At 42.8% G+C, this 22826-nt stretch overlaps 1 protein-coding gene and 1 pseudogene across 1 annotated transcript; one reads left to right on the top strand and one right to left on the bottom strand.

Moving 5' to 3' along the window:
- Nucleotides 1-218: 218 nt before the first annotated feature.
- Nucleotides 219-3824, bottom strand: LOC147629306 (uncharacterized). The gene is made up of 4 exons (XM_086812562.1): nucleotides 3405-3824; nucleotides 1987-3010; nucleotides 1536-1889; nucleotides 219-460 (listed from the first exon to the last, which is right to left on the bottom strand). The coding sequence occupies exons 2-3, from the start codon at nucleotides 2095-2097 to the stop codon at nucleotides 1560-1562; spliced, it is 441 nt and encodes a 146-aa protein (XP_086668688.1). The 5' UTR covers nucleotides 2098-3010; nucleotides 3405-3824; the 3' UTR covers nucleotides 219-460; nucleotides 1536-1559.
- A 5612-nt stretch (nucleotides 3825-9436) lies between these two features.
- LOC147629305 (DNA repair and recombination protein RAD54-like) lies at nucleotides 9437-16268 on the top strand (annotated as a pseudogene).
- The last annotated feature ends 6558 nt before the right edge of the window (nucleotides 16269-22826 follow it).

The following is a 22826-nucleotide window of genomic DNA, read 5'->3' as shown; positions in this document are numbered from 1 at the left end:
TTGTAGCTTTTTCCATTCAATGGAAAAATTTAAATCATGCAGGGCAATTAAAACGTATTTCTCTTCCCTTGCGACACAACACATGTATCGAATGAAGAAATCATAAAAGGAAGACAAACAAAATATACTGGACTATTGCACACTTATATTTACTCCAAAAAGACTTTTTTCATTATAAATTTTCAAAAAGTTACATGATGCCACGAGGTGCAGTAAGCAAAAAAGTTCTACATATGAGGGTAAGGGCATGTAGATGACAGGAATGGGCACACTCAGTGAGGACATAATAGTTACGGGCACACTAGCTTGCTAGCACTATAGAATTTGGGCAGAATAGAACAGGTTCAGCATAGTTTCTTGCAAGTTCGTGAGCGGAGGGATTTCTTTTCACCTTTGGTGCTTTTGGTTATGTCCTCCACAATCCTCTTAGGGGCAGCATAAGTGTCCATTGTAGCCTCTTCTGTGACATATTGAGTATGTTAATTAGCATATTGAGTATGCTTATTAGCATATGTGGCATCCTAGTAAGCATTCCAAGTGTGCTAGTTAACATACTCAATATGCTACTTAACATACCTAATATGTTAGTTAGCATACACGGTTTGCAAGTTAGCATACCCAATATGCTAGTTAGCATACCCAGTATACCTACAAGCATGCTTAGTATGCTAACTATTACCATGACATGCATGTTAGGTAGCATGTTAAGTATGCTAGCTATTATACTATGTATGCTAGTTAGCACACCAAATATGCTAGTTAGTATGTACAGTATGCTAACTAGCATACCTAGTATGCTATGTAGCATACTACTACTATGCTTAGTATGCTAAATATAATGCCATATGTGCTAGCTATAGCATACACAATATATTAGTTAGCATACCATTTGTGCTAGTAAACCTTCTCAATATGCTAATTAACATACTGAAGATATACATGGCACACTAGTTAGCATTCCAAGGGTGCTAGTTAACATACACATTATGCTAGCTAGCATACCTAATATGCTAGTTAGCAGACCAAGTATACTTGCTAGAATGCTTAGTATGCTAATTAGCATGCCATGCATGCTAGGTAGCAGGTTGAGTATGCTAGCTGTAATACTGTCTATGTTAGTTAGCATACACAGTATGCTAAGTAGCATACTCAATATACTTGTTAGCATACCCAATATACCTAGTAGTGTGCTTAGTATGCTAATTAGCATGCCATGTATGCTATTAAGCATGTTGATTATGCTAGTTAGCATACACAATATGCTAGTTAGCATACCATGTGTGCCTGCTAGCATACCCAGTATGCTAGTTAGCATACCTTGTATGCCTGCTGCTATGCTTAACATTCTAATTAGGTAGCATGTTGAGTATGCTAGCTAGCATACCCAATATGCTAGGTAGCATACCCAGTATGCTAGTTAACATACCAAATATGCTAACTAGCATACTAGTTATGATGGTAAACCCACATGGGAGCAAGGTGAAAATTCTAAATATGAATCAAGGCTGGATACCTGCCATTTATTATTATCTTACCAGAGTTTGGTGTGATTGGATGTTCTATTGGTATCCTCTGCTGGCAGGTGGAAGCCCTACATTCAGTCCTAAGGGAGCATGCAGCTGCAAAGCAAAGAAGGTGATAGCTATGTTCACATGGAAGCTTGACCATTGCAAGGATTTCATGTACTTCAAGTGGCATACCACATCGACAGTATACTGGTCCTTCCTAGCATCGTCACGCACCCCTCTATCCGTCGTAAATCCGGCAATAGCTAAATTATAGAGGGCAGTGGGAAAAAAAGAGCCTTGTAGCCTGGATTGCATATGCATTAGCAAGTGCAGTTGACTTTCACAGGCTTGCACTTTGGATTCCTTGACCTCCACCTCAATCTACAAAACAAAGACAAAAAGAGCATGTTAAGTACATAGGTTAACTATGCACATGTACCAAACATAAGGTGCAAGTACGAAAATCACGGACACTTACCAGATGACAGGTTATGTCAATGTCACTATCAACGGGGGCATCCTCACAGTGAGGAAACCCCAAAACATCGAGTGTCTCTTTAATTGTTTCTATTTTCACCTCGAGCTCCATTTTTTGCTTTGCATTCAGATGACAACTCTATGATAAAGTCTACAATTCATTACCAGCATCACGCAGCTTCTATCTCATCGCCATGACAACTGGACTGACCTTCGCACTGCTCGCTTTCAATACCCTTGCAGCTTCCAGCTCCTGTTGTGCATTTCTGAGATCCTCTTTAGCATCTTGCAGTTGTGTTCTCAGATGAAGGATAGTTGCTTCATGCGTTGCAAATCCTCCAAGTCAAAAAATGAAAAGCTTTCTGCCTCCTGCTGAGTGCTGTGATGAGACATGGGTGTGGCCTTGGTAGCTTTTACATTGCTCATACCTACTCAGCCCGAGTTGTCCTCCTACTGAGTGCTGTGATGAGACAGGGGTGTGGCCTTGGTAGTTTTTGCATTGCTCCTACCTACTCAGCCCGAGTTGTCCTCCCACATTTCAGCAGACTCATCCTCTTGTTTTGGAACTTGATGTTGGGAATTACACATCTTCCACTTCTTGACATGGCCCTCGTAGTAGCCCTTCTCTCGAAGATCCTGCAAATACTGCACAGCAAACTCAGCCCAATTGAACTTCATGGCTGCCCTGCTTGCAATCACCACAGGACTGAATTCTTTTACAAACCCCTTCGTGAATGCAGAGTTGATCTCCATGTTAGATGGACCCTTCTGGTAGACCTTATAGTATAACCACATCACCTGCTCATACATATCAGTGTGGATGAAGATGCATTTAATGCGGTACTGGCTGAGATCCTTCGACTGTCTGAACACACTGAACCATTCCACATCACTGAGTTGCTCCCACTTAACCAATTTGGGATCCAAACCAGCCATGGAGAGGCCATAAGCAGCATTAAAATCTTCCAAAGTTGTACATAATTTCTCCTGCACTGGGATCTTCACCTTGGGAGCTTTCCATCAGACTGCACACATGCAATAGGAAAATTAGTAAAAACCAAAAGGTTACATGATCAAAAGAGTAGAATCTGACAAAATCCATTCCAACTACATATATAATGTCCCTCTCTCTCTCGCTGTAAATGGCAAATTGGGGAACCGATGTCGGACTACATGCGAGGGCACTGAACAGAAGAACACAAACACACACACACTTCACTGCTCATTGGGGAACCGATACCGGACTGCATGCAGGGGACACTGATGAATAGAGGAACACACACACACTTCACTGCTCATTGGGGAACCGATACCGGACTGCATACAGGGGACACTGATGAATAGAGGAACACACACACACACACACAAGGAGAGAGAGAGAGAGAGAGAGAGAGAGAGAGAGAGAGAGAGAGAGAATACCTAAGTCGTTCCTTCCTTTGCCTGCATGCATGAACTGTGACATTGGGGATCCCTCGGAATCAGACAGCTTCACTCTTTTGCGGGGTGGAGTAGAAGCAGTAGTAGATTTGGCCCTGCTGTGTTTCCTGCTCTTATGCAAATGCGGCATGAGTAGATCTACAATAATGTTGTGTTGTGTGTGTCTTGTTGGGGACATATAATGCTAGGCATGGTTCAATCTGGGATGGTCTAGGAGTATTCTTGGACCTGCGACACTAGTGCGTAGTTTGCTTTGAGAAGAGTTTTTGTGGGCAAAAACCTTTCTTAAGGGAAGAGGAGATCCCGTAGATTCAGCTAGTCATGAAAGTATGGACGAGTAACACTTGGAGAGGTGTGTCTTATAGCGGCGACTAGGAGTCAAAACTGAGAGTTATTAGCCTATGTGGATGTAATTCCACCCACCCATAGTGGTGCAAGAAGATTATCAAACATCTCTATATACTATATGGCCTGCTCGTAGATATAGTATGAGATAGAGATAGAAGTTTGATAGTAAAATTTGGAGGGATATCTTCAAAATTTGTATGCTTTTTCTAAGTATAAATACAACAAACCATGGGTAGTTCGATGGTCAAACATGAGATAGGATATGCTTTGAACATATGCATGTAATAGTGTGAAATATCAAGCTATTGGGTGTAGCCCCATTATGTTAATGTATGGCCATAGAGCTGAAAGGAGAAGGTGCAATAGTGCACAAGATTGTGCAAAGACGTATAGAAAGAGATGTAAGCACGTAACCTTTGAGTAAGGTGATGTCATATCTTAAAGAACCTGCGTAGTCAGGATTTGTAAGATAGGAAAGTGCCAAGACAGGTGGTGTAACCCACACACTCGAGCTGCTGGAGAGCATTCAAGAGGAACTGATCGAATCTTTCCCCAGTTTGTTTTTGTAGACAAAAACTCTTATTAAGGCGGGGGGGGGGGGAGGGGGGGGGGTAATGTCACGTAGCTTGTAATAGCCCACGTGAGCCGCCCGTAGTGGCGACAGAGCTCGACCGAACTTGGAGTCTGCACGCCGGAGCGCGGGTGGAGAGTAAGTCCAAGGTTCAAGGGTGAGGGCGCCCGGGTCAAAGTACCGTAGGCGGCCAGGCATGTGTGGACAGGCAGGCCACTTACTTTATATGCTTGGCAATGAGGTGTTATCCTCATTCTCTCTATGGTTAGGCAGTGACCATGAGCTCTCTACCTCCTCTTCCTCCTATGGCTATGGCGGAGTCCATGTTTGTTTGTTTCCATACAGAGAGAGTTTTATCTTAGGTTCAAAGAAAAACATCCAGAAGTGAACATCGGGCAACTCTCATTTGAGAAGCTTAAGCCTTTTTTTGTATGCAAACTAAAGGATAGGAACACCTGCTATTGTGTCTACCATATACAAATGTTGTATCTTAAGGATTCTTTTAATAGTCTATGCATAGATTCTTTTGGGTTACATGGATCTTTGTGCCAATGCTCTTGTGATGTTTGCAAGTCCTCAGTATCACCACAAAAGTATTGCGCACATGAACATGTGTTTTTTTGGGATAACACACCTATGGGAGTCATGTTTATGCACCAAGAATCAGGACTCAATGTACCATAAGTATAAGTGCCTTATGGGGGAGTGCAAAATTTGTGGTGTGAAGAGGCTTGTTGTTTGTCCGTGTGAAAAACTTGAAGTCACAAAAACTATAAGTGTGTAGGTTTTTGAAGACATAGAGGTTGGCCTTAATAGAAAAGGAGAGAAGAAAAATCGTAAAACTCTCTCCATGAAGCAGGTGCCTCTGAACAAGTTCATGGTAATGCTACAAGAGCACACATTAAAGTTTCATCAAGCATAATTGTGCTTACAGGTGGCAAGCCCAGCTGTTCAAGGATTGTTTAAGGGTATTCAGAGATGATACATTTGTCTCAGTTGTTGATTTTGTAGAAAACTACTCATTTAAAGCGCAAAATGAGATTCAGATCATGCATTGGCACACTAACCAGTGCACAATTCTGGTCCACATTAGTTATCGTTCTAGTGGCATATAAGATGGAGTAATAAAGGATATGCATTTCTACATATCATACGATAAGCAACATGATAGTCTTTTTGTTTAACATTGTTTTTTGATTCATCGTCGATGGCTTAAAGACCAAGGATTTCATTTCTACATATCATACGATAAGCAACATGATAGTCTTTTTGTTTAACATTGTTTTTTGATTCATCGTCGATGGCTTAAAGACCAAGGATTTCATTTCAAGAAGCATTGGGTGTGGTCAGACGACAAAGTTCAGCATCAGGCCATGGTAAAGCAGAGCATGATGGAGCAGGTGCAGTGGTGAAAAGGGCATGAACACATGAATAATTAAAGAGTGATGGGGTAATATTGAGAAAGGCATTTGACGTTATGTGATTCTTGCGGGAGACAATGCTGGAGTCAAATAGCCATGGCCTCGGGAACAAAAGCCACATAAGAAGAAGAGATAAGGTTGGGTTATGTCGATAGGTCTAACCCGTGGGCATGCACACGAGTTGGAGGGTCTCGGTCCATGCATTCCATTTGTGGCTTCTCAAAGCATAAATCAACACTTCTCAGGACTAGGGAATTATCATGCTTCTGTGGTGCATGCTTACACAATTGATGGAGATCATGTTCCAACAAATCATATGTTAAAGCTTGGAAGCGCATCACTGTTCAACCCACTAAAGAGGTGTGATCTGAAGAGCTACAGGTGGATGAGCCTTTGTATGAGGGATGTGAAGACTTCCTTGGTGATTTCTTAGTATCAGGTACACACCAAAGAAACAAGCGGAGAAACATCTCAAAGACAAGTGGGGAAACAAGATAAAGAGAGGTATATACTATGTTGCTAGTTTTTGGTATGAAGTACAAGCTAATGGTCACTATTGTTTGCTTGACAACAAACCAGAGGTGTTCATCCTATCTCACCTTGTTAGATCCATCAAGTTACCATGCCACAAATCGGTAGTCTCTTTTATTTATTTGGCGAGGTAGACGAGGCAATCTTTAACTCATTGCCGTATGACACATTGGACATGTAATTTGTTGATGTGCCTTCTCAATGTCCTATAAATATTTATGATAAAATGCTTTAATCTTGGTGGTATCAGAGACTTGTGGTGGTTATCGCACCTACAATTCCTATGGATCTTGGCATGTACTTGGCTCTATATCTTGAGATTACCAAGGTACCTTGCCTCATGAATATGTTCTTTATATCAATATTAATGTAAACTTTATATTTATTGCATGTACTTGGCTCATGACTATGTACTTTTCATCATTGTTCTGGATCCATACAATAATAGTGTTCAACGTCACCACCACGAAACATTTCAGCCCTAAAACGTTTCATGCCGAAATGCAGAGTTTTGTTGTAAAACGTTTCACCCTGTGAGAAGGCAACCCGAAATGCTGGACTGAAACGTCAATTTAAAAAAATCAAGACACAATAAATATATGTATTTTTGATAATATATTCAGAAAATAGGCATTTTAGATAAGCATTTCATATGGGGCGTTTGAGTATATGTTGAAAAAATTTGAGGAGTTTCAGGCAAAACGCGTTTCAGTGCAGTTCAAACGTGTTTCATGGTGATGGAGATAGTGTTACACAGAACCATGTGTGTTTCATACCTTGATAGGGTAGGTCCATAAATTAACATAGGAAAACCTATTTTCCTACCGTATAGATCTTCAATAAAACTACCATATCACATCATCTATACTATATAGCACACAAGACCAACACCATAGAGCCCCTAAACTAGCAAAAACTAAACATTGGGGCTAGTAAAGGTGTGGCAACTCTGTGAGTCTCATAGGTATCTCATCAGGATAACTTTCCTTCTATATAGCTTTTTAGTTAGCACATGATAACTGCTATTTAGAGTTAAGGATAGCAACATAGGACAATCAAATTGCTAAGTGCAATAACTTATTCTAGAAGAGTTGTAATATTTTTTCTTGTATTAAGATTAAGTGGGAGTACATATTGCGCTTCATTGATCATTTTCACTATTGCTACAAAATATTTATCTTAACTTCATTACTATTGATAAAAGTAGTATAGCGACTACAAAAAAAAAAATCAGCAAAAACCCAAAAGATGTGGCTAATCCATCATTTACCATCCCTGCTCTTTACTATTGCACTTGCATGTCGAATACCAAAAAAAGTGTTAAGGCTACAAAACATTCCTGCCAAGAAAAAAGAACTCATGCCATGTGTAATGTCCTTGATCACAATGAAGGCCCTTTTCTTGACTACTGTAGTGCATGATAATGCTCCATGACATGGCTAGACAATGTGTCCTTGGCATTGTACATCATGTTCTCCCTTGCATACTCCTTGGCTAGACAATGTGTCCTTAGCATGTTACATCATGTTCTCCCTTGCATACTCCTTGGGATTATCTGTAGTTCTATAAAGCACCAACCAATGGAATAGAATGCTTAGTAAGGTAGTAGGGGTCTTGATCATTATCCTCGGGGTCAAATGTCTCAGGACATAAACATTCCCATGGGTTGCAAATGCTCTTGTACCTTGTGTCATGTATAAGAAACATGTTATCAGTATTAAGGGTACAGTGAGCACTCTATAAGGCTTCGAAGCACTTAAAATATATTGGCTTTGACGAATCTACTTGTTTGGGGACCCCTCGCACATCACCCATCATAAAATCAGCTTCCCTGCAATGTCTTTGGTCGAGCATATCCAACCAAAGAGTGTGCTTTATTTTGGGAAATCACGTTTCCATGGCTGCTCACATATTCTCCCCTGTGCAAGAACTCCATAACACAACTATGAAATGCATTGCACAACAATGTAAAAAGTTCTTGACATCAGGCCGTGCAACATACTGAAATTGAGGTTTGTTCCACTCCTTTGGTGGGGTTATCACTTGTTATTCACTGGAGATGTTTCTGTTGACATGTCCCTTGGCACGTCCCCTATACTAGGATATCTTGTATCTTCTTAGAAATAATCCATTCATGTCAAACACCAAAACCTGTGTTTTCGATGGTATTGGCAGCACAACCATAATAGTTAGTGGTGCTACATCAACCCATCACTTTAACGGCTTTCATCTGAGTTTTCTTCAACACAATGCTCATCAGTAGCACCACCATCAAGGTGGTTTACAACAAGAATGTCATATCCATCATCAACATGTTGTGCTTCAGCACTAGCCTGCTCATCATCAACATGCTACACTTCATGAAAACCCTGCTCATCATCAACACGTTGCACTTCATCATCAACGTCACATTGCACTGAATCATCAAAAATATGTTTATCACCAACAAGTTCAACATCAAAACTTTGCTTATCACCAACAAGTTGCGCATCCTTAACACATTGCATCTCATCAGTACGCTGCACATCATCAACACCTTGCATATCAACAACCGAGTGCTCATTATCAACATGTTTTGTATTATCAACACCCTGAATATCAACAACTGAGTGCTCATTATCAACATGTTTCTCATTATCAACACCCTAAGCTTTCTGAACATCTTGCATCTCATCATCATCCTGTTCATCATCACCACCTGTGGCAGAAGGATTTTCCCCAACTTGAACAAGTTATAGGCTAAAGTGAACCCCCGAACCCGCGGGGCCACGCTACTCACCCAAGATGCATAATGGGAGAAATGGTGGTGTCTCTCTCTCTCTCTAGCCTCTCTCTCTCTCTCTCTCTCTCTCTCTCTCTCCTCTAGCTTTCTCTCTCTCTGTACCCTGCTTTCTTCACCTTCTCAATGGGCCTGCACCCCGAGTAGCCCGCTCCCTCTCTCTGGCAGCCCCTGCCTTGCATTCTCGCCACATCCCCTGCCAATGGCTCCAATCGCAGCACAGGCTTTGAAGATGCAAGCATATGTCACTTCATTTGCAAGGATACCCTTTCACTGCATTTGTTCGAAACAGTCTAGAGCCTTCTGGCACTTTCCTTTTCAAGCATAGCCTGCTACTATTAATGTAATATAGCTGCTGTTATACATGTCAAGTAATGCTCGTGCTTTCTGAAGCTCACCACACTTTTCATACATTGCACCGGCCACCTGTAGTGCAGCAGCAGATCTGAGAGAGAGAGAGAGAGAGAGAGAGAGGGCGGAGACACCGCTCATTGAAGCCATGTACTTGAAAACAGCCAACGCCATGGCTATGTCTTTTCCAAGAAGGACACAGGTACCCGCCCTCTCCGTCCTTCACACTTGCACACCATTGCAAGCTTTCCTCTTCTGATTGCAAGCTTTCCTCTTCTGATCAGAAGAGGAAAGCTTGCAATCAGAAGAGGAAAGCTTGCAATGGTGTGCAAGTGTGAAGGACGGAGAGGGTGATCAGAAGAGGAAAGCTTGCAATGGTGTGCAAGTGTGAAGGACGGAGAGGGCGAGTACTTGTGTCCTTCTTGGAAAAGACATAGCCATGGCGTTGGCTGTTTTCAAGTACATGGCTTCAATGAGCGGTGTCAAGCAAACGAAGAGAATGAAGGAGATCACCAAAGGGAGTCCTGGAATGTTGCTGCTCTTTTGAGGTAACACTGAAACCCTAACTCTTTCTTTCTTGTAGGAAAAGCTAACAGGAAATCTCTATAGCAGACCTACATTATTGTTTTGAAGAACCAACACATGCGGCCGTGTAAAGAAAGCATTCAGGAATTGCGATGGCATCTATATAAGACATGTTGTAATTTGGTCTGTTGCAGTGGTAACCTGGTTGTGTCAAGGCAACCTCTACTTCCAAAAGTGCTATCAGTGTCTGATTCAGTAGAGTCTCCTTGCCCGGGTACTGTCAATGGGGAAAAAACAGCAGACCTTCTGCGCCATCTTAATGCTCGCAAGCGATTTGTGCCGTGGTGCTCTTCAAGAGAGGCTTTATCCCCTCTCATAAAAATCATACCCATACCTCCAGCTTCAAGTTCCCCATACCTCCAGCTTCAAGTTCTGCGGTGAATGATGACACATCAGAGGAGCTTCCCCCTGGTATTTCAGAGCCACTTGTTTTGTGGCAGCCAGAAGATGATGACAAAATGGATCAAAAATACACACCTATTGTTGTTGACCCACGTTTGGTCAGGTTCTTACGTCCTCATCAAAGGTATTTTCTAATTATAATTTATATTCTTCAATGATCGAGGAGCTTCGGCATGAGGAGAGGTTCTATATTGTGTTTTCATGTTCTCAATCTGCTAAATTTTGTCTAGATGCTTTCAATTGAGGAGTGTCTGATATGAGGAATGCCATTAAAAAAAGTTCTCCAAGAGCCATTGACCTTGTGTCCTTTCATAGAGAAGGCTAGGGATTAGTGGCTGTGTTGGTAAGGGAGCTCCCCTCATAGAGCAAGCAGCTAGTTTCCCATCTTTTCTTGCATTATATTTTTCAATCTGTCAACTATCTTTCTTGGGAAAAGCAGAGACTTAGCAGCATGTTTAACATACCTATGTATGTACAGTGTTTACTTTTTCCTATTGTTTGTCTATACAATTCTTGAATAAGTGCATACCAATTATGAAGCAGACAATGCCAAAACTGTCTTAACAGTTCTCAACTCCATTTAATCTCCAGTTTTTGTATTTTGAGAGAGAGAGAGAGAGAGAGAGAGAGAGAGAGAGAGAGACTTAGTCTTTGTGGTCTGAGGGCCACTATGTATATGTTTTCCATGCAAGTCATGCGACCTTTATTTTGTATTCCATTTCGGAAATTTAACCAACCAACCATTACGAGAGAGAGAGAGAGAAATGAAATGAAATGTTATATTAACGTCTTCAAAAGGCCATAATGACCTATGAGACCAAAAGTTACATCATGGTGGATCTGATACAATGTCTGGATAAAAAAACCCAGAAAATGAAAAAATAAAGATGATACTACTGGCACCTAAAAAATGAAACTGGAACTGGAAGGTACACTATGGAGGTACCTCCATCTCATAATATGTGCCGCATCGGACACTGGCGGATCTCCTCAATATCCTGTGTGGTCAGCACCCTGACTGGGTGTCTCGCATGCCTCGCAAGAATAATCCGAATCTGCCGCTGCAACATCCGTCTATGCTGGGATGCCCTCCTCCGTGGTCGTGGGCGTCTGGACCACCCAAGCTCAATCGCACGATCAATCAGTGTACCTCTGGTGTGGGCGGTATCCATGTCCTGCTGCTGCTGCTGTGGTCCATCTGGCGCAGTGATGGCCGGACTAAAGAAGTCTGTAATGTGCCTCTGAGTCTGGCTCTCTGTGCGCCTAAGCAGGCTATCTCTATGTCTCCGCAGCTCAAGCAAGAACAATCCCAAACACCTCTGTGTCTTAGTCTGTGGTCTGAGGGCCACTATGTATATGTTTTCCATGCAGGTCATGCAACCTTTGTTTTGTATTCCGTTTAAGAAATTTGACCAACCAACCATTACGAGAGAGAGAGAGAGAGGTCTACAATAATTTCATGGCTTTGCCATCCTGCCAAAGCTAGAGGCTTTCCTCATTAGCTATCAGATTTGCTAAACTATATGTTTGTTGTACTTAATTTGTTCTTCTCTCATAATGCCACCATTTAGGTGTTTCATCATTTGTGGTTCACATCCGAATGTGAAGCTGCATTCTAAATGTGTTCTGCTGAATGGACTTCAGAATTAAGGTTTAAAAATGGTTACCTTTCTTGCTGGACAGTAGCCTGTTGGACACAATCTCTTCATTCAGTTTTCCTTTGTGCGTAATGCAGGGAGGATGTGCAGTTTATGTTTGAATGTGTCACTGGATAACGTGAGTTTTCAAAGTCTAACACAAGTCTTGCTGGCTGCATACTTGCTCTTTTGGGGTAATTAATTGCTCTTTTGTGTTCAAGTTGAGGTCATGCACCATACAATTGTACTTGCTTACTTTGGTAGCGGTCATTCATACAGGTTGGGAAAGACATTGCAGTCAATCACACTGCTTTGGACTTTGCTAAAGCAAGGCTTTGATGGTTCTCCCATGGCAAAAAAGGTTTTGATAGTTACACCAAGTCTCGTTAGCAACTGGGAAACAGAAATTCAAAAGTGGCTTGCAGGACAAGTGAAAGTTATGGCTTTGTGTGAGCCTACATGGGGAGAAGTCATCTCTGCCATAGCTGGATTTTTGGCTCCTGGCAGTGTATATCAGGTATGCTCTTTAAGCCCTTACTTTGTAAGACGTGTAATGTCTCCCTAATACGGCCTATGACAGGTCTACAACATCAAATGCATAGACCCTGATAACTGGTAACTAGCACAAGTTAGCAAAAGAGGAAAGTTTAATGTTGTGTTGTGCACTTGGGTATTGGAGATTTTTACAGGAGAAATCTGGATGGTAAAAAATAAAACTTGTTTTAGCTTGAAAAGTAGTGATTATTATTATTATTATTTGCACAATAAAACATGGCTCATTATATTCCAACATGAATCAAGATACAATTGCATCCACAAGTGTTATAGCTCAATAGGCTACCACAGTCCTAAAGCAATCAAAAAACTGGAGGTACAAAACTGAGTGTAAATCACACTAAGGAAACAAAATAAAAAACAAAGGTGGGGTTAATGGCACTAATAACCAATCATTAGGAACATAGGACCATCTCGGTGAACCATCCACACTTTGTGCCTCTTGGCTCTTGAAAGCTTCAAGAATCTCTTGCTTAGAAAAGGGAGTCATCGAAGCTCTACTCATTTCCTGAGTAACCAGACTTGGAATGCTGTCCCACACAATCTCCATGTCCCTTAAAGCTCGAGGAGTAGTTAAAATGAACCACCATAACCAAAGAACTCAGAGCTGACTTCACAACCCCACAACCCTAAATGACTATGCCCAAAATGAAAGCGAAGAGAAATACTCAGTAGCAATATCCATCACCTCATCTAGGCCCCTCCCAAGGGTACCATCACTATCTCATAAGCATTTGACATGATCACCCATTGCCCTCTGCCCATGGGCTTTGAAAAACTTTGTTCATTCTATAGCCCTTTCAGGCCTAGAATGACACAAATAGTGATAATGAAACTCCAATCTTTCTTCCAAAACCAAGTTAAGAGCCGTTTTGGCTCTCAAATCTTGCATCTAAGAATTGGGGGAGAAATGTTGTTGCTGTAAGCAGTGAATAGGTGGAGAAATTATGTAGCAGAGTTGGTGGGAAATGATCAAGGAGAAATAGAAATGTTCAAGAGAATGGAATAATTTAAAGGTGAAATTGCAAGTAGCTAGTAGTGTGTCGATCATTAGAGCCTTATTATGTGTCATTTTATACCTATACCATGCTTCAATCCTCCCATTGTCTGCCTTTTCTAATCAAGTGCTAACACATGCTTAATAATGGGAGTGTTGGGGCTTTAGAAGAGCCATCAATTCTTGCTTATCTTAATTAGGGGTCCGCACCTGATTGCATTGCCCTTTTCTTATCTTCATTACCAAAGGCCATTAGTGGTCTTCCCCCCTTCTTCCTTGTAACAGCCCTCCTCTCCGAGCACCTGCTCATGTACGATAGCATTCTTTGTGTTGTAATGGTTATACAGTTCTCTGATGGCAGCGTATCCTGGAGATATTTTTTTGGATCATGTGCGAGGGCTCTTTTTTCGATTCTTTGGTGTTGCAATAATCATGGGTGGCTGGCTTCTTACGCACCTGGAGTGAGCAGCAGATCTTCTTTACAATGAGGTCTGGCCCATTGGGAATACATGACTCCACGATGGCCCGATCTACCCCCTTTGATTGTACATAACTTGTTGGGCATCAGCCCTTTCTAGTGTGGTTGGGCGCACTTGTATCTCTTGGTGCCGTAAGCACACGTATGTATTGGGATTTCTAGTAATATAATCAGCTCTGTTTCTTTGGTAAAAAAATAATCATGGGTGGCTTGTAAGAGGTGCTCTAATAGTTTGCACCCACAATGCTTGTGTTTTTTCCTCCAAAAAAAGTAGCTTCAACATAGCATTGCCATCTGGTTCCATACATGTCTTCAAAAGACAATTTGACTTTGCCACATGTCATCCGGGTCTAGAAACTCTTCGCATAATACTTGCAGGCTTGGAAGGGTTTCCATAAAGGCTGATGATACTAGCTTGAACTTGAGAAAGTAAGAGTTTTCGTTTTTGACAGTGACATGAAAATTTTTAGCTTTACACAGTTTCTATGCAACTAGCCGAAATTTTGTGCGCTTTTTCAGTAATTTGTTGACTTACCTATTAGTGTCATATTGAGAAGGAAACTGCAATACCAGCTGCAGTTTACTTGCTTGGTAAAAAAACATTCAAATTTGTCTAATATTGTCTATGCAGGTGTTAATTTTATCATATGAAACTTTCAGAATGCATGCAAAGAAGCTGCAGCAGGCAGGCAGTTGCGATTTGCTTGTATTTGATGAAGCTCACAGACTGAAGAACGATCAGACATGCACCAACAAAGTATCAGATTTATTATGTTCAGTATAACTTACCAAAGTTTTCTCAAAATTAAGTGTAGACTTTCTTAATCACCCTACAATCCCCTGCTGGTATCTTATTGTAACTTTTGAAGCAGGCTTTAGCGGGTCTTCAATGTCAAAGACGTGTGCTGTTATCTGGTACACCCATGCAGGTGAATTTTGGCTTTTATCTTCTCAAGGAGATTGAATCAGTACATGTACACTAACTATAAACTGTGTACAGAATGATATGGAAGAATTTTTTGCAATGGTCAATTTTACAAATCCAGGGATTCTTGGCGATGCAGCTACATTTCGACAATACTTCGAGGTTGTTACTTAAACATGACCATTGGCACACCCAACTTGTACGCTCATTATGTTCAAGCATTAGAAAGGAGATCAGCTCACTTTGAGTTTTATACAAGCTCCGATTCTCAATGGGCGTGAACCAAGTGCAAGTGAAATGGACAGGGTCAAGGGGACAGAGCAATCTGTTGAGCTTAGCGAAAAAGTTAACCCGGTAGCATGTGTGCTGCACTTCGATTGAAAAGCTTTTACTTTTTGAGAGAAACAGGTTGCTGACTGCTTGTTCTCTTGCAACGCAAAAACATAGTTCATATTACAACGAACAAATGCTTTGTTGTCAAACCATTTACCTCCAAAGGTATTCAACATTTCTTCAATTCAACTCTGCCAGACTGCCTCTATCCCTCTCCCTTACACACACACACACACTCTAATCACCAGGTCTATCAAGGTCAGCTTGGCAACAAACCATGATCAGCTTATTGGCAAAGAAAAAATATTTCTAGAGGTGGAATTAATGCATTTGCTCCCTCTACTTCTGGAAAACTTCGTCTTCAAGGATCAACACATACAGATGAGACAGTAAGGTTTAAAGTTGTTGTTAGCACATTTTTACTACATTATTTTTGTGTATATAAAGCGTACATGTACATGTGGTTGTCTGACACCTAGGCTTAATTGTCTTCCGGAATTTTGTGGTGCATTTGATAACCTAATGTGCCGTTTTTATGGGCTTCAATACGAGCAAGCAAAGTGCTTCTAATGTTTGGATAACTTTTGTGCTCTACTAGGTCATGAAGGATTGCAAAGGACTGAAACTGAGCAAAGAGAATTGGCCAATTTTTTGCAAAAAACGACTTCTCTCTTCGGGCAAAACTTCATATGGTACCAAAGGCACTTCAGTTGATCCGCCATTACCACATCATCAAGTGGTAGATTGGAGGGGACAAGATGTTTTTCCGCAGCCTGTTTTTAACCAAGGCACATGTGGAAGTTGTTGGGTCGCTGTGCGAGCTTGGCTTGTGTTGCTGCAGTACATAAGATTGCAAAAGGGGGAAAACCGGAAGCTTTGTCAGTTCAATATGTGTTGGACCACTGTGAAAGAGGGTGTGGAACCGGCCTCTGATAGAAACCAAAGTGCGGTAGACTAGCATTTACCCGTCCACTTGTAGTCTAGATATGAAAACAAAACAGATTGGAGCTAGAATGCCCAAATCTGAAAACAAGGCGACACCTGTTAGCCCCAAAGCTTGGCGCCCCTTGCGGTATTTCTTTATTCAATTCCAAAAATATGAATGGCTGAGTACAACAAAAATCAGCCAAGAGATTACACCTGTATGTCCAATCTGACGGCCCACAATCCTTCTTAGCACAGAGGATCTATGCACACAGATCTGTGTCTCCAAATAACACACTGTGCCTCCCTCTGATCAGCCAAGACCACTAAGCAGGGCAGCCATGAGCATACATCTGGCATAACTCAAGTGCATGATACAACATCTCAGCTCATACATACATGTACTGTCCAAACTCTGTCTCAACCCTTGGCAATCTGCCATACCCCTCCTCTCACAAGGGGCCAGATAACTCATATCTGCAACAGACATCAAGCAGTGGAAAGAGAGATAAATAAACAGATGAGGAGCTTACCAAAATCAGCTCGTGAATCAGCACTGGAGCAAGCAACGGTACCAATCTGTACTTGCAGGCACTTGTTTCCACAACCCTGCTTCACTTGCATGCACGTACTTGTCTGTACCCTCCTCCTTGTGTTCACTTCTATGCTGTCTTTGAAAGTACAGATCTGAAAAACAGCCCCGTACCCGTCTGTACCACCTCGGGATACGTGCCAGGAGTTGTACTTGCACACGCCGCCTGCTGTCTGCACCTGTGCTCGCCTGAATTTGCGCAGCCACAAGTGCAGATAGCAGGCGGCGTGTGCAAGTACAACTCCTGGCACGTATCCCGAGGTGGTACAGACGGGTACGGGGCTATTTTTCAGATCTGTACTTTCAAAGACAGCATAGAAGTGAACACAAGGAGGAGGGTACAGACAAGTACCTGCATGCAAGTGAAGCAGGGTTGTGGAAACAAGTGCCTGCAAGTACAGATTGGTACCGTTGCTTCCTCCAGTGCTGATTCACGAGCTGATTTTGGTAAGCTCCTCATCTGTTCATCTATCTCTCTTTCCACTGCTTGATGTCTGTTGCAGATATGAGTTATCTGGCCCCTTGTGAGAGGAGGGGTATGGCAGATTGACAAGGGTTGAGACAGAGTTTGGACAGTACATGTATGTATGAGCTGAGATGTTGTATCATGCACTTGAGTTATGCCAGATGTATGCTCATGGCTGCCCTGCTTAGTGGTCTTGGCTGATCAGAGGGAGGCACAGTGTGCTATTTGGAGACATAGATCTGTCTGCACAGATCCTCTGTGCGAAGAAGGATTGTGGGCCGTCAGATTGGACATACAGGTGTAATCTCTTGGCTGATTTTTGTTGTACTCAGCCATTCATATTTTTGGAATTGAATACAGAAATACCGCAAGGGACGCCAAGCTTTGGGGCCAACAGGTGTCGCCTTGTTTTCAGATTTGGGCATTCTAGCTCCAATCTGTTTTGTTTTCATATCTAGACTACAAGTGGACGGGTGACTGCTAGTCTACCACACTCTGGTTTCTATCAGAGGCCGGTTCCAAGGTTCCGTTGCAGCATGCTTATGTTGCAAACTCTCAGAGTTCCTTCTATGGACAGCCACCTATTCCTCAGCAGAATATGCATCCAGGTTATTTTGGTGGTGGCTCGGTGTTCCAATCTATGACTGGGGGTTACCCTCAGGGAGGCATGGGTATGTACGGGCCTTTTGGAGCCAAATTTCAGCCTGGCATGCAGGGGAATATGTATGGTGGTATGCAGTCCGGTATGCAAGGAAATATGTTTGGAGGCATGCAACCTGGGATGCAAGGCAATATGTTTGGTGGTATGCAGCCAGGTATGCATAACGGAATGTTTGGAAACATGGCTGGAATGTATGGTATGCTTGGTGTGGGAATGGGAAATGTTGACCCAATGATGGGCATGAATGTTGGGGGCAGCAATCTTGCGAAGCCACTTCCATATGATAATCTAACGCCTATGGGAAAGGCGAAGGATTACAAGGAAGGGGGAGCTGCAGTGAAGTTTGACACATTCAGTGGGGCCAAGGATAAATTGAAAGCACTTACCTTTTTACAGTAGTTTGATGCTGCTTTTTCTGGTGGGAATTACACAGAGTCCTCTAAGGTGAGGAAAGCTGCCACTTTTCTCAAGGGCAATGCTTTGCAGTGGTGGTCTACTCTTCTTTTGCAGGGCATAGCACCCACCACATGGGTCCAATTTAAACACGTTTTCTCTTCCGTATGGCTCACATCTACATTTGAGGTGGATGTTATGACCGCATGGCACAAGTTGGATGCTTCAAAGTGTGATAGTTTGGAGGATTATAACAAGAAGTTTTGGAAAACTTTACTCCCAGTGACTTCTTATCGTGCGGTGTCATTATCTGAGCAGGTAGAGAAGTATTGTTGTGGGCTGTCCAAAGAGGTACGAGATTATTGTATAAAGACAAGAGTAACGAACATGTCATAGATGATTGAAAATGCTATGACAGCTAATGCGTTACTCACAGGAGGCTCATCTGGGTTTAAAGGCAGTAAGAAATTGAGCAAGAAAGCTGAAAAATTTGGGCATGCTTCTCATGATGCTAAAGGGTCTTCAGAGACAAGTATAAGAAGTTGCCAATGCCCAAGAGGACTTCTGAGGAAAGACAAGCTTTGAGAGATGCTCAAAAGTGTTTTTACTGTACTGAAGAGGGGCATATGTCATTCAATTGTCCCAAAAGGACTCTGACAATAAAGGAGAGCACAAGCCAAAGAAACAAAAACCTTCTGCAGGCTTAGTTCCTGATCTTGTGGGGGAACAGCCAGGTGGTGAAGCCACAGAGTTGTGCAGGGCATGGGGCAAAGTGAGAGATCAGAATGCGTTGATCTTCTTTGACACAGGTGCTAGAGCCAACTTCATTTCACCAGATTTGGCTGGCCGATTGGGGATTCGCGCAGAGGAGATAGGGCCGTTACATGAGGCTAATATGGCTTGTCCAGGGTATGCAGAACCCGTTACTTCTATCATTGGGAAGCTTCGGCTTCATTTGCAGGGTTATGTGGACAGCGAACAGTTCTTCATCATGCCTTTGGATGGCTGTGATGTTTTGTTGGGGATGCCATGGTGCCACAGAGTACATGCGGTGGTGGATACTTACAATAGGAAAATCACTCTGACTCATAGAGGGAAAGAACATGTCTTGGATGTAAAACTCAAAGGGGAATCTGTTCCTATTGTATCCGCTTCGGCGATTTCATCAGTAATGAAAAAGCATCTTTCCACGTACTTGATTTATGTAAAGGAGGCACAAGATGATGAGTCTAAGTCTAATTTGTCTATGTTAGATAAGGACAGGACTGATTTCTTATGTGGGTTTCAAGAGTGTTTTTCCGAGTCATTGCCAGGAGAACTTCCTCCTGAGAGGCCAGAAGATCATGCCATAGATCTGATTCCTGGTAGTACTCCACCGAATAGACCGCCGTACCGTATTAGTGCAGCCCAACAGGAATAGGGTGCAGGAGCTTTTGAATAAAGGGTTGATACAGCCTAGCTCATCACCCTTTTGCTCACCTGTACTCTTAGTGCAGAAGAAGGATGGTTCTTGGCACATGTGTATTGATTACAGGGCGCTGAACAAGAATACCATCAAGAATCGATTCCCCATACCAAGGATCGATGACATCTTGGACCGCTTACAGGGCACCACAGTTTTTAGTCGTATTGACTTGAAAAGCGGGTATCATCAGATACGCGTTAGACCCGAGGATGTGCATAAGACAGCATTCCGAACCACGTTTGGGTTGTATGAGTTCTTGGTTATGCCCTTTGGTTTAACGAATGCGCCTGCCACATTTAACAGAATGATGGACAGGATTTTCAGGCCTCATAGAGAGTTTGTGGGCACATTCTTTGATGATATAATTGTGCATTCACAAACTGAGGAAGAGCATAGAAGGCATTTGGCCATTGTGTTTGCAGAACTCAGAAACCATAGGTTGGTGGTTAATGGCAAGAAGAGTGAGTTCTTTTTGCAGGAGATACATTTCTTGGGGCACATTGTGTCTGCGCATGGAGTCCGTATGGATCCAGCAAAGATGGAAGCAATACTTAATTGGCCAGCTTTGAGGACCGTGCATGATATCCGCAGCTTTCTAGGATTGTGTTTGCTCGACAAGCAAGGCGCCTTTTGAGATTGTAGAAGGAGGGAAGAAGGTACCACCCATTTTGCATACAAAGGATAAGATCTTTGAGGCTGATCAGTATGTGGAGAGCTTGGATGAAGCTTATCGGAGAGTTAAGTTGGCACTCCAGAAAACTCAGCAGAAGCAAAAGAAAGCCGCAGACCGTCACAGACGTGATTTACAGTTTGCATTGGGTGATTGGGTTCTTTTGCGCTTTGAAAAGACTAGACTCAAGAAGATGAAGGATAAAGAGCGTTTATTCCCTAAGTTGAGCATGCGATATTATGGGCCTTTTTAGGTTTTGGAAAAGATTGGTGAGGTAACCTATCGTTTGAAGTTACCAGATCACTGGAGGATTCACAATGCTTTTCACGTGAGTCTTCTTAGACCTTTCCATGGGGATGTGCCTGAGGATGTATCAGATGAGGCTCAGCCGGAAGTTGAGGAACTTGATGAGGTTCTGATTCCAGAGCAGATACTGGCACATAAAGAAAGGAAGGTACGAGGTAAAGTTTCCCGTCGCTATCTTGTGAAGTTCAAGAACTATTCACCGATGGATGCGAAGTGGATGGAGGAATGTGACTTAACAGATTCACCTCAGGATTTGCAGCTTTATCTCGATGCCTTTGAGTTAGAGCTGACTCTTGTTGTGGCTCATTCAGGTTCAGCAGAGCATGGGTCTGGAGCATTACTTGATGCTCAAGAGGGGGGTAGCACCTCCACTCCCTTGATACAGACAGGCTCAGATGACATCGAGAGGTCGCTTGGTGCAGTTTTTATCTCACCCGAAGGTAATGAGGCTGACAGTACAAGACTTCTATGATATATGTGTACTAGTCACATGAGATTTTTGTGGATATGTATGGTTCACAGTGGTATACAACTTGGACTATTACTATGCCATTGGTTTGCAGTGAATGTTGATACATGTGTATGGCTTAGAGAGATTGGGACGCTGATCTTGCCATATTGTATATTTCACTTTGGATATTTTGATGCATCACCAGAATGCAATCGAGGACGCTTGCCATTTTTCAAGAGGGGGGTATGTCATGGCCCTGTGAAAATGGAACAGCACAAGTGTGGGCATGGTGGTTGCAGAGTCAGAATATTGAATGATTCACATGGGGGGTGCCCGGACAGAGTTAAAGATGTGTGGACATCCCTAGGTGTGAAGGGGGGAACTAGAACATTAAACTTTTAATGTTTATTAAAGTTGCCCCTAGGCCTTAGTGGCCCTAGGGAACTTTTAAAGTTTGGGGGGCCCTAGGATTTTTATGGAAGGGAGGCCACTCCACTTTTGGAGTGAGTGCTTCTCTCTCCTCCCCCTCTCTCTAGCTTTTGGGGAAGAGAGTTGTGGAGGCTTGTGGGTGTACATGCGTGGAAAAGCTGAGAAGGAGGAGGCGGCTGCTGAAGACTGTTTTGCTACTGTTTTCTCTGTGCAAACCAGCCGTACAGCCTTGTATGGACAGGCTGCAGGTTTTCTCTTGGTCCACGCTACACTCAGGAACTGCTGCGGGTCTATCTCCCTGCTGGACAGGCTGCGCACAGACTCTATACAGGCTGTGCAGACAAGTACATAGCAAGTACAACACTGTACGACTGTCGTACAGTGTACGGACAGTCAGGTACAGCAAGTGCTGCTGCAGGCGGCGTTGGACAGGTGCTGGACAGATCTGGCTGCGCAGATTCAGGCGAGCACAGGTGCAGACAGCAGGCGGCATGTGCAAGTACAACTCCTGGCACGTATCCCGAGGTGGTACAGACGAGTACGAGGTTGTTTTTCAGATCTGTACTTTCAAAGACAGCATAGAAGTGAACACAAGGAGGAGGGTACAGACAAGTACGTGCATGCAAGTGAAGCAGGGTTGTGGAAACAAGTGCCTGCAAGTACAAATTGGTACCGTTGCTTCCTCCAGTGCTGATTCACGAGCTGATTTTGGTAAGCTCCTCATCTGTTCATCTATCTCTCTTTCCACTGCTTGATGTCTGTTGCAGATATGAGTTATCTGGCCCCTTGTGAGAGGAGGGGTATGGCAGATTGCCAAGGGTTGAGACAGAGTTTGGACAGTACATGTATGTATGAGCTGAGATGTTGTATCATGCACTTGAGTTATGCCAGATGTATGCTCATGGCTGCCCTACTTAGTGGTCTTGGCTGATCAGAGGGAGGCACAGTGTGTTATTTGGAGACACAGATCTGTGTGCATAGATCCTCTGTGCTAAGAAGGATTGTGGGCCGTCAGATTGGACATACAAGTGTAATCTCTTGGCTGATTTTTGTTGTACTCAGCCATTCATATTTTTGGAATTGAATAAAGAAATACCGCAAGGGGCGCCAAGCTTTGGGGCCAACAGGTGTCGC

Source organism: Cibotium barometz, chromosome 18, assembly GCF_041138505.1.
Source record: "Cibotium barometz isolate CiBa-2024 chromosome 18, ASM4113850v1, whole genome shotgun sequence".
Taxonomy (NCBI): domain Eukaryota; kingdom Viridiplantae; phylum Streptophyta; class Polypodiopsida; order Cyatheales; family Cibotiaceae; genus Cibotium; species Cibotium barometz.
The sequence above is the reverse complement of the archived record's forward strand: the minus strand, read 5'-3'. Positions and strand labels throughout refer to the sequence as shown.

Excerpts from the sequence above, each read along its gene's own strand:
- LOC147629306 (XM_086812562.1), bottom strand. The coding sequence starts at position 2,097 with ATGGAGCTCGAGGTGAAAATAGAAACAATTAAAGAGACACTCGATGTT. Across the intron at positions 1,890-1,986 it reads TTGACATAACCTGTCATCTG|ATTGAGGTGGAGGTCAAGGA; the intron begins GTAAGTGTCCGT and ends TTTGTTTTGTAG.